At 41.1% G+C, this 12,291-nt stretch overlaps 1 protein-coding gene across 2 annotated transcripts in view; it reads right to left on the minus strand.

Annotated features, from left to right (window-relative positions):
• The window catches only part of COL28A1 (collagen type XXVIII alpha 1 chain), a 143,091-nt gene that overhangs the window by 18,867 nt on the left and 111,933 nt on the right, over positions 1–12,291 (minus strand). For both annotated transcript variants that reach the window (XM_070425131.1, XM_070425130.1), the window contains exons 28-30: positions 3,748–3,816; positions 3,156–3,236; positions 3,031–3,066 (exon numbers count right to left, since the gene is read on the minus strand). In XM_070425131.1, the coding sequence (XP_070281232.1) occupies positions 3,031–3,066; positions 3,156–3,236; positions 3,748–3,816 (186 nt within the window). The remainder of the gene's footprint in view (positions 1–3,030; positions 3,067–3,155; positions 3,237–3,747; positions 3,817–12,291) is intronic.

Genomic DNA, 12,291 nt, shown 5'->3' on the forward strand with positions numbered 1-12,291 from the left:
ATCTCTTCTTCATTGTTTTAAATTATACTTCTTCAATTATTAGTGAGGCTAAATTTTATTTATACACATGTTTCCAAGTTGTGTTCTCTGTGCACAGTCTTTATATAGTCTTTGTCCATTTTTTTTGTTAGAATATTTTTCTTTTATTTACTTGTAAGAATAATTTTTATATCAAAATTGCATTTTAATTATTTTCAGTGGGCTTTTATTGGATAACCAGGTCTGAAATGCTTTAAGTAATCATATGTGTATATCAATTTTTTCTCATTTCTTTGCTTTTACGTGACTGGAATAGTTTCATCCCTTCCACTAAAATTGCTAATAACTACTTTGATTATTTGTTGCCAATGATGAAGGCATCAAATTTATACCCCTCAAAAGATTCACAGTCAAGTAAGAAGCAGACAAACAAATACTTTAGTAAGTACTATGCTCTTAGATGGACCAAGGAACGATGTTGGTCTGCAGGAAATTCCAGGGGTGGGAGAGTGGGGGTGAAACTGTGGTCCAGGGAGTAAGACTCTGACCAGATTAGGATGGGATGTGAGGATTTTTAAAAAATAATATATATAATTTTTTAAATAAATATATGTATCATTTTAAAAATATATATATTTTTATTGATTTCAGAGAGGAAAGGTGAGGGAGAGATAAAAACATCAATGATGAGAGAGAATCATTGTCTGTCTCCTGCACACCCCCACTGGGGATGGAGCCCACAACCTGGGCATGTGCCCTTGACTGGAATCAAACCTGGGCCCTTCAGTCTGCAAGCCAATGCTCTATCCACTGAGCCAAACCAGCTCGGGCAAGGAACAAGCAGAGAAACAGTCTTGTTGAAGCAATTTGGCATAAAGATGAAAACATTGAATTCCATCAATGGTATCAGCCCCTTAAAAGAGAGTTTGTTAGTCTCTAATGACTAGGCAACTGATACCTGTTTGGGAATATATTTGATCAGGAGAGAATAGGGGCGGGGAGAGGAAAGGGGCCTGCCAAGAACAGCTATCATGGGGGAGCAGACTGCATTTGACATCAGACAGGCCTATCTGGCTATAAGGGCTCTGCTGCTTGCTAGCAAGATGACTTCGGGCATACTGCTCAAGCTTTCTGTCTGACTTAGCATGTCTTCATGTAAAGGGAGATAATACTACTACCTTCCTCGTGGAGCTGACATGTGGAAATGTGGAGTCTTGGGCAAGAGAGGGTTGTGGCCCATAGTATGACCCCTTCTTGCACCCCATCTTCACTAGTCCTAAGCTGCAAGGGGCATGGCTAGCATTCATGGGGTGAACACAGTCCTCACTTCCAAGCTCTGTTCAAATCCCCTCTTGGGTGGGCCCATGCATATAGGCCAGTGCCGTCAGCTCTCCAACGGGGCCATGTGGGCAAGCAATTCTGGGATCCTGTGTATCCAGAGTGTAGTACAGAGGAGGCAAGTGCTCAGGGTGGTTGCGCCCGTTGGCCATAAGGACTCCTCCCCTGGGGGAAATATTGTAGCTAGAGAAGGGCTGGAGGTCCAGAGGTGGGCCTCTAAAGCATGGGCCCCAGGCACCTACAGTCCTGGGTAAGGATGCTACTGATATGAAGGAGCCTAACATGGTCCAGGTCACATTCCAGATTTTTATTGAATACAAATCCTCTCTTTTTTCACTCATCCCTTCCTGCTAGTCCCTTTTTCTAGACTCCAGAAAGTCAAAGTCAGAAGAATCATATCTCCATTTATAAGATCTCTGCCTCTTATTTAAAAACCTTCTGTTTAAGAGATAAAAACCCATCTTGCATGCAAACATCATCATAGATCATTTTGTCTGCTCTGGACCCACATACCTACTTCTATCACAGCATTTACCAAACTTTAGATGAACATTCTTTGTCTGTCTTTCTCTCTACCGGGCTGTGAGCTCCTTGAGTCCAGAGATATAGTCTCTTATTCTCTGCTATTCTCCCCATGTCTCTCTCAGAGCCTGACCTGAAGTACACACCCAAGACATGTTGGTGAAATGAATGAACAAATGAATGGATGAAGGAAACCAGTTCCCCTCCCCATGTTGGAACAGGAGGGAGGTATAAACCTATGGGGACCATTCCTCTGGGCATTTTCCATACACTCTCCCCTGCTACTTTTGGGGAGGAATTGCTGCATATGCAGCTGTTTCACCCACCATAGACATCTTGGGAAAGAGAGGGGGCTGACTTGTGGTGAGGAAGAACAACGAGATAAAGGCAGATGGGCCATAAAAAAAAACACAAGTGCAGTTCTGTTTGTCACATAACCAGCTCTCATCTCTCACCTTTACTACCAGAGCTCCCACCCCCATCACACCTGGTTTTTCCCAGCACAGTACCTAGGATCAGCATCCCCAGACCATGATCCACCAAAAAAAAAAAAAAAATCAAAAAGGAAAAAAAGAGGAAGTCCCTATTTCTTCTCTACTCCAGAAGATATGGGGCTTTCAATTCAGAAAGGAAGAGTTAGACTTTGCTGTAAAAAATTCTGGAATGTTTCCACCCTGTGGGAGTTTAAAGACTTGCTTTTCTGTTTCAGTGGTATAGGGAGACGAGTAGGGAACAGTTTGTAGATGCTTCACAAATATTTGAATTCGTGAATCAGTACATAAAAATACTGTGACTGCCCTTCTTCTCAGAGCACTTCCTAAAGAAATTGGCGAAGGAAAAAAGAGCCCCTGTTCTGAAATGTGAAGGATCGTGTATAATGAAAAGTCATTTGGTCCTTTGGCTTCTTGTAAACAGCTATCTTTCTTGACATTCATCTACCAGGGATCGGGGGGGAGCAGTCACAGGTCTCCATCACGAGGCCAGGTGAGGGTTGCTGGGTGATATTTCTCCTTCACATTCAGATTCAGTTACCTCGTGCATCTATGTCAACACTGGGGTTGTTAGCAGTGCTGTCATTTAAACAGCAATGGGAACTCTGCATCAAAAGAACTCATCGTTCTAAAGCTAAAACCTGAATGTAATAATTTTGCAAGCACAAACCCTCAATTAGCCTCTAGGATCGGTACTCACTGTAAGGCCTTGCTCTCCTTTTGGTCCTTGTAACCCCTGCTTAGTAGAAGAAGAATAAGAGTCAACATAGGAACTACGTAGTTAACCTATATAATTACAGTAAGACTTTAAAAATCACTTCTTGCCTGTGTTCCTGGTGATCCGGGCTCTCCAATTTCCCCTTTATTGCCTTTTTTCCCCACATCGCCCCGTTCTCCGTGCTCTCCCTTTAAAATATAGTGAAAAGAGAAGTTTAGAATGTGAATATTAAATCCAAATAATAAAAACTCTGAAATTCTGTTTATTTATAACTACAGATGCCTGATAGGAGAAAAATGGGGGCATTTTATTTACACACACCTCCCCACCCCCCAGATACCATAATCTAATTCATCATGAACCAGAGCTCTCAAAGTGAGGAGACCTTGAGATACCATTGGCTCAGCTCACTGGCCTCTGGAGACCAGCTATTATATAATTTTACACCTGAGTTATCTAGTATCTTCTACATGCTATGCTGCAAGGGTTTATTCTTTTATCAGCTGGCTTTTAAGAAATGAAGGAAATGAGATTTTATAAAGTAAACATGTTTGTAAGTTAGGAAAGGAAATACATAAGGATTTACTTTCAAATGGATTTTTCCCTCTGAGAATTTGTAAGGAGAAGAGTAACAAGTATATGAGAGCTCTTCAAGTTCAAGTTAAGCAGTTGAGATTTTTTAAGGTCTGAAATGCTTACCTTCTGGCCTGGGAAGCCACGGCCTGCCATGCCCTTTGGTCCTGGAAAGCCTTGAGGTCCTTGCTCCCCCTGCACACAATATGAGAAAGGGATGTTCCTGTTCATTTTCCCTGATAATTTTAACAACATGGATCTATTTATCTAAATTTAGTGCTCCTTAATTTGAAAAATTACAATGTCTACATTTCAGGAGTTGTTTTTAAATTTTCAATTTTCCCAGCATATTTTAACATTATCTCCTGCTTCCCTACCTGCCCCTCCACTTAAATCACCCAGGTTTAAAGCGTTTTCATGATGTTGATCATGACACAGCAATAATCACTAATGAGAAGAGTCATCATACTGATGCTGCTTGGATCCTATATGCAACCTGTACTTCTCTCTAGACCAGCGGTTCTCAACCTGTGAGTCGCGACCCCTTTGGCAGTCAAACGACCCTTTCACAGCGGTTGCCTAAGATCATCCTGCATATCAGATATTTACATTCCAATTCATAATAGTAGCAACATTACAATTATGAAGTAGCAACGAAAATAATTTTATGGTTGTGTCACAACATGAGGAACTGTATTTAAAGGGCCAGAAGGTTGAGAACCACTGCTCTAGACCATTAATAGCCATGAGTCTGTGGCAAAGGTCTGAAGGACCATGGGCTCCTGGGATCTGATTTGCTTGCTTACCTTCAGCATCTTTCTCAAAGGTATTACACTAGGATCACTGGCATGCTTAATAAAAAGACCAACTAAATGAGAATCAAGGTGGGGGGGTAGTGGTCAAATATGCATTTTGTTATAGGCTTGCAGAGACTTGAGAGCCACAACCCCAGGAGGCAGGATGGGCTCTAGAAGCCACTCCTGAAAAGGGCCACAGAGGCTTGCTTGGAGACTGCTGTAACTCTTTTTAAATTGAATTTATTGGGGTGACATTGGTTAATAAAATTATATAGGTTTCAGGGGCACAATTCTATAATACATCATCTGCATATTGTATTGTGTGCTCGCCATCCTAAGTCAAGTCTCCTTCACCACCAATTATTCCTGCTTTACTCTATTTTACCTCCCCCAACCCCCTTTCACTCTGGTAATGACCATACTGTTGGAGACCAGTGTGACTTTAAGTATCAGTATTCCTGAGCCTCCTTTTCTAGTTCATGCAGGAGCTTTCAAGCTTTTAAAGTCAATAAAATCCTTTTTTTAAAATGTTATAATGAAATATTGTAGACACGCACAATTCACAGGGAAAAAGATAAACATTCATCTACACACCATTATATTAAAAAATGAAATAGTACGGATACTCTTGAAACCCCCATGAAACCAGTCCCATTTCCCAAAGGAGAGAGGAAACCTGTCTGTGAAACTGATATGCATCACTCTACATACAGACAAATTGGCCAGCCCACAGACTGGTATGAAGGACAGTGGAAGGATACCTTCCTGAGTCTCCCATTCTCTCTTCTAATTAAAGAAAAAAAATTTTTAAGTATAAGAAAGCTATCCCCATAACAAAGATGTATCAGTAAATGATACTTTGGCATAAATTAGTTTTCTCAGGTTCTGTGTGTGTGTGTGTGTGTGTGTGTGTGTGTGTGTGTAGGTGACTGAGGACTTCTTCATTTAACCATGTACCTGGTTACAAGGTAGTTTGGGGTTGTCAAGTAGATGCATGAGGCCACTGGTCGAGGGGTCAAGAGGGTTCCTAGCTAAGTGTAAGGGAGACTAGAGGTTCATGGGAGAACACTAAAAGACACCTATGCTTGGCTTTGTCCCCACCCCAAAGGCCAGAATAGTGTGACAGTCACAGGAGCTGGGATTGTTGTGTGACGGTGAATTTTCACTGGGAATTCTATATTTAGCCAAAGTAGGTCCAGAAAGGAATCAATACTCTCTGGCAATTATTCAGCATAATTATTTCTTTTACAATCTTTCAGATTCCTACAGTAGCTGATATGGAAAATGTTCAATAAATGTTTATGACTGACTAGCTGCTTTCAAGAAATGACACAACTTCCTAACAAAGTTAAAAGCTGCTGTGGCTTCATTGAGGTGCCTCGAGGGGAAAACCTCCCAGTAGCCAATTATCATGTTAGGATCAGCATCATGTTCAGGAATTTATTTTGCATTACTTCATAGTATAGACATTTTATATATAACTAGAGGCCCGGTGCATGAAAATCCATGCATTCGGAGGGTGTCCCTCAGGCCGACCTGTGCCCTCTCGCAGTCCAGGACCCCTCAGGGGATGTCCACCTGCCAGCTTAGGCCCGCTCCCCAGGGCATCGGGCCTAAGCTGGCAGTCAGACATCCCTCTGGCAGCCCAGGAACCCTTGGGGGATGTCCAACAAGCTGCAGTAGGACAGATGTCAGCCAGGCTTGTGGCTGAGCGGAACTCCCCCTGTGGGAGTGCACTGACCACCACGGGGCAGCTCCTGCATTGAGCGTCTGCTCCCTGGTGGTCAGTGCACATCATAGTGACCAGTCATTCCTGGTCATTCCATAGTTAGGGTCAATTTGCATATTACCCTTTTATTATATAGGATTGTGAACACTGCAACTATTCCAGGCAGCTGGGTTTTCCTATAATAGAGGCCTTTCTCCGCTGTTTAATCACCAGTTCACCTTCAAAATACTTTCAGGCTTTATATAATTTTCAGAGCAGACTCTCTAGCTAAAAGCCTTTAGCAAGTAAGTCCATGCCTCAGCTCTGCAGAGGTGAATGCTATCCAATCAGATTTTTTTTCCTTACAAGGGTCAGGAAAATGACATACAATGATTTCTGCATGAGTCAGAAGCAACTGCAGGAAAGAACCTGTCTATCTGAAGGTATAATTACATCTAAATGTCAGCCAGCTTCTTACTCTTGGATCTTTCCTGTTTAAAGACACAATCTTTTTAATTTTTCATATGATCGCCTGTTCTCTGGGAGAGAACTTTCCAAGGAGAATGCCCAACTACCTGACTATTTTAATAGATTTTTTTTCATTATTGATATGTCAGGAAATAATAGTTTTTCTTTCCAAATGTTTTCTCAGTAAGGTAAAATTCACAGATGATCAAAAAATATAAAATAGATGTCTGTCTTCTAGTTAGGAGGTAGAAAACCGGAAATAGGCCACTTTCATTCTTAAAATAACAGAAAATGCTAATGAATCTATGAAATCACAACTTTCCACGAATCTGTCATAGAGCTGTGTTTGCAAGGCAACCAACTAACTCTAAGTCTAAGGACACAGACTCCTCCAGGGAGAGGTAGGACACTGCCACTCATTTCCTGCTGGAAACACCAGCTGTCACACACCCTGCTAAGACGAATGCAACTAACATTTTTAACAAATTGCTAAAGGCTGAATGTAGCTAGTGTAAGAGGGGAGAACCCCTAGGAGCTTCAGGCACAAGGGAAATTCATATCCCCTCGCAGGCTTTTCTCTGGGAACCTCGCCAATGCTCAAGAGAAAGACTGAGGCAGGGCAGGTCCTGAAGCTCCCAGTGGTGCAGACGGAGCAGAGGGCAGCAGCTGTCCTCCAGGGAAAAGCACAAAGCTCTCGTATGGGACAAAAATCTTAAGCTCCTGGGGTAAGCACAGCAAACACTGTCATTTTCAGGGCACAGATGACAACCCGTGGCAGCTGGGAGAAGAAAATAGAATAAAACCTGCAGATATGCATCCTGGGCCAAGTCCTTTAGAGATGTCTTATTCCTCGGGGAGGGTTGGGGAAACCATCCTCAGCCCAGACCATTAGAGGTCCCCTAAGCATTTGCTGGAACTCATGGAACTGTATGTACTTAAAAGGGCGCATTTTCTGTATTTAATCCTTTGCTAAAAAATGAATTTTTTTCAATTAAAAAGAATTAACAGAACAATTGGCAAACTGAATAAGGTCTATAGATTAACTAGCGATAGATCAACACAGTCCATGCACCACTAAGCGATGTTTCAGTCAACGACGGACCGCACATTTGGTGGTGGTCCCATAAGATTCTAATGGAGCTGAATTTCCTGTAAGAAACGGAAGGATGTGTTGTTCAGGAGGACTTTTTTCTCTCTTGGGAGCAATATCTGTGGGGTTTGGGGAATAGACTCCCTCTCACTCACTGCACCTTAGTTTTGGGTGCACAGATTACATCCCAAGCAGTCAGCTACTGACCCATTTCAGTGTGAGGAGCCTGTCCTCCCAGCGCTATATATTCAGAGGGTGCTACAGCCCTCCAGGTCTAGTGTGATGAGACCATGTAAAATCTTGTTGATCCTGTACAAGAACACAGATCCACAAGAGCTACCTTAATGAGAATTAAGTGCCACTGACACTGTGGTAAAAGCTTTCTGTGGTCATGTAGAGCCCGTCCCTGTATTTTGGAAATATTTTTGGGTTGTAAGGATGTAAAGCATTCATAAGTGTTATTTCTTCCATCCATTCCATGCCAGAGAGAGCTCTTTGTCCCAGATGGGGTCAATGGAACCAAAAACAAATTTCCTATCTCAAATATTGAGTCCTCAGTTCTACCCCCTCTCCGTGTTAAGTACCCTCTTTATTATGATTACCACAAAGTTCCTTAATCTGACCACGGCTCCAACATCAATAACCAGACCACATGGCCATGACAGGCCCCTATGATCCTTCATGTCTCCGTCTTGATTTCTTATTCCTACTGATCCTCAGGCCACATTTCACTCCCTGCTGACAGTCACTGTTAGGGTGATCTACACCAAATACACCCAGTTTCTCCTCACTATTTTCAATCATCCCAGCCCATACCCCTGTTCATGGAGTAGCATTGACAGCTTTGCTGTTCTATTTCTGACCCTCTTAGAAGGAAGCAGGAAGAGGGCTTGTGGGGCAGAGTTTATAAAGTCTACAGTTGTGGACAGTAATGTCCTAGACCAGTGATGGCGAACCTTTTGAGCTCGGCGTGTCAGCATTTTGAAAAACCCTAACTTAACTCTGGTGCCGTGTCACATATAGAATTTTTTTGATATTTGCAACCATAGTAAAACAAAGACTTATATTCTTGATATTTATTTTATATATTTAAATGCCATTTAACAAAGAAAAATCAACCAAAAAAATGAGTTCGTGTGTCAACTCTGACACGCGTGTCATAGGTTCGCCATCACTGTCCTAGACCTTCACATTCACTTACCACTCACTCACTGACTCACCAAGAGCAGCTTCCAGTCCAGCAAGCTACATTCATGTTAAGTGCCCTATACAGGTGCCTTTATATCATATTTATACAGGACTTTTTTTATATGTAGATGTTTTGATACATAAATACTTACCATTGTGTTATAATTACCTACAGTATACAGTAGAGTAATGTGCTGTACAGGTTTGTAGCCTAGGAGCAATAGGCTATGCCATGTAGCCTAGGTGTATAGTAGGCTATACCATCTAGGTTTCTGTAAGTGCACTCTGTGGTATTCCCACAGTGATATAATCACCCAATGATATATTTCTTAGAACACATAGCCATCATTAAGCAACACATGACTGTAATAATTTTCTGATGGTTTTAATTTTACTGTGTTACATAAAAGAACATGCTTATTGTATGAAAAGTACTAAAGTATTTAGGGTTAAAGGAATATCATATCTGCAACTTAAAGATGTCTTCTAGGATTTCAGCACTTGCTTATTGGCTCAGCCTAAAATGTGGATGGTAAGAAATAAAACCTAATTATGATACCTAAATGAGATTTTGGCCCAAATTCGGGCTCACTTCAGTAAAAATACTTCACCATTCTATTTTTTTATATATCTTTATACCCTTTTCCTTTTACTGTTGAGCTGCTTTCTACCTTAACACTTTTCTTTTTTTTTTTTGCTAAAAGAAAAAGGGCTAAAGTCAAAATTAGAAAAGGTATCTCCAGTATTTCTAGCTCAGCCAGAAGCCTAGGTTTCTTCTCTATCAAGATTTATAATCTTGTCTGAGAAACTGCAGAGGCCTGGTTACTTACTGAAAACAAAGGAAACTTCTGGCTAACCTTCAGTCATAGGTCAGCTGGAACATTCTAGGTGGTGAGCTCTTGCAGTAGAAGCTATGAGATGAGGAAGTATTTTACTTTTTCCCTGAATTTTCTTTGCAGGATGCAATTGTGCAAACATATTAAACGTCTAAACCCATCCTATCATTTAGTAGGGTCTCCCAAGACATCCTAGAATAAATCAATTTACCATTCCTTCTTCAGCTTCTCCTCTTGTTTGCCTTTCTTTGTTTCTGATGGTGATTAGTGTATTGCTAATTAGAAGCCAGGGGAATTACAAAGCTTGAAAGTAGGAAGTCAACGGTTATCCAGTCAGCCTGCTGCCAGCTTGAAGAAAGAAGCCAGTGTTGTACTAAGATGTTGATTCAGTGGGTAAATGGTAGTCAGCAAATCTCAGTGACCTGCCTTGAACAGTCACAGTATTTGGCCTGGAATCCAGGAACCATTCTGTATTGAAAAGGATTATTATGCTTCGTGGGCACAGCTTGTTCACTTTAAAAGGAAAATGGTATTTTCCAAGTGGCCTATGGAGTACACATCATTGGACACATAGATGACGGTGACCCAGAGACCCTTAGAACAACTGGATGGTCTGGCATTTTGGACTTTATCTCCTCCCTGAAGTTATGATCATAATAATCTCCCCTTGTAACTAGCAACTGCCACGTATTGTGTGCCGACGTGTGAAGGACTGAGCCAGGTAATAACAGAGCTAGACATGTTCTTACTCAATTTCTACAAGACCCTGGAAAAGAGTATATAAATGATAAAGCTGAGGCTTTAGCAATTCTTTCCAGTCACCTTGAATTGTAGCTGATTTCACAGCCATGCTTTGAACAGTAATTCTCTTCCAAATGCAAAACTGACAGTTCCCCCAAAGGCTCTGCTGATTTTATTTCTCACTTCTACCTTGCCCTAGAGTGGAAGCCAGTCGGTTTCCTCATCTCTGACCTGAAAATCAATCAAGAACTCCCAGTTTCCTAAAATCCTTTCCTTTGTGGAATTGAATTATTCTAAACTAATATTCCATTTTGATAAGTTAACGTTCTGCTAATGGGGACTAGGCCAGTCTGATGCTTGTCCAGTCAATCAGCTAATCGAGTGATTTGGACATGGCCATCTCTGGGGACATTATCTAGCCCCTGACAGTGTGTTCTTTTTAATCTATTCATGAACAGAGTAAGAAAATTGTTATATTTTCTGTAATTTACCTTAATATGTTTCAGTTTAGACAGTATCATTAATATGTGTGTGTGCAAGTTAATTTAATTACACTCTAAGAGTGCTGACTTAACATTTGAAGTACTATAATCAATGGTTCACACTTCAAAGACATGTGCCTCAACTATTACTATCTCAATTTGCTCCAGAGGGACGATAAAAACAATTTATCCTTGGGGAAATAAGAGGGATTCAAGACACGTGGTGGCTAGAAATGTACAGTACCTCACCTCTTGTGTGAATGGGGTGGGCCCACCAGACAGATAGTTTTGGTAGAGCAGCCTAATTCGACAACTCATTCAGAATAGGTGCCTCCTGTTCTCACCCCATCGTGAAGAACCCCTTCGCCTGACCTGACAGTTTAACTGGTCCCAGTATGAGAATATTGTTATATTTGCCTCAGAGTGATCATTTTATGCAAAGTGCTTATCAGAGTGCTTAAAAAGATGAAGATTTGGAACTTGGACCAAACTTTCACTACATGTTTTTTTGGTATGCATGTTAATAAGTAGCTGAATATAGGGTAGAATCCTGCCTGACACTTGCTTTAAATAAAACATGCCACCTAATAGCCAGGTTTTCTAGAAGGTAACTCCTACTGACTCTTAATCTTCAGAGGCTACTGATGGCATGAAAAAAGAATCTGGAAAATTGTAAATGTCCAAATTGACCAAGCTTAGCTCACAACAGTCATAGCCAGAAGTGCTCGATTTGGGCATATTTTCCCCTATCATTTTTCTTAAACATTTAGTCCCTGCTTTCATTTTTCTGTTTATATCTACTTCACATAATAAACCAATTGAGCAAGTAGCACACAAATATTTGCAAATAATCTTAGCAGCAGAGCCACCTCGTGGACTATTTGATTGCTTTGTGGACACATGCTCACTGTTATGATTTGCTGTCCAACTCACAGAATTTAGTCCTGTTGTCTGGTAATAAAATGATCCTTAGTAGTATACATGCTAGTATGAGATCCATTGATAGATCACAGTGCAAAGACTAGCATGGCTTCTAGGAACTTTACCAGTTGGATTTAGTTATATAAATCTTGTCCTTCCCTTCGGCCTAAATAGCCTTCTGTAAAACCCGCCAAATTTCATGAATATCTTGCATGGCATTTGAATATGCTTGCATAACAAATGATAAATAGAAAGTGACAAGGTTGGCTTTATGGCAGCTGCCTCTGCTAGAGACAGGAGAATGTTCCCTTTGCTGGCTGTCTGTACATCGCAGTCTTATCCCAGTCCCTAAGCTCCAGGCCTAACTTATGCCTGCTTTCTAGACCTTTCCACTTGTTAGCCATTTCAGAACCAAATCTATCAGATACAGAAATTCTAT

The sequence above is a fragment of the Myotis yumanensis genome, unplaced genomic scaffold, assembly GCF_028538775.1.
Source record: "Myotis yumanensis isolate MYYU_CA2020_CCGP unplaced genomic scaffold, mMyoYum1.0.hap1 SCAF_9, whole genome shotgun sequence".
Lineage (NCBI taxonomy): Eukaryota > Metazoa > Chordata > Mammalia > Chiroptera > Vespertilionidae > Myotis > Myotis yumanensis.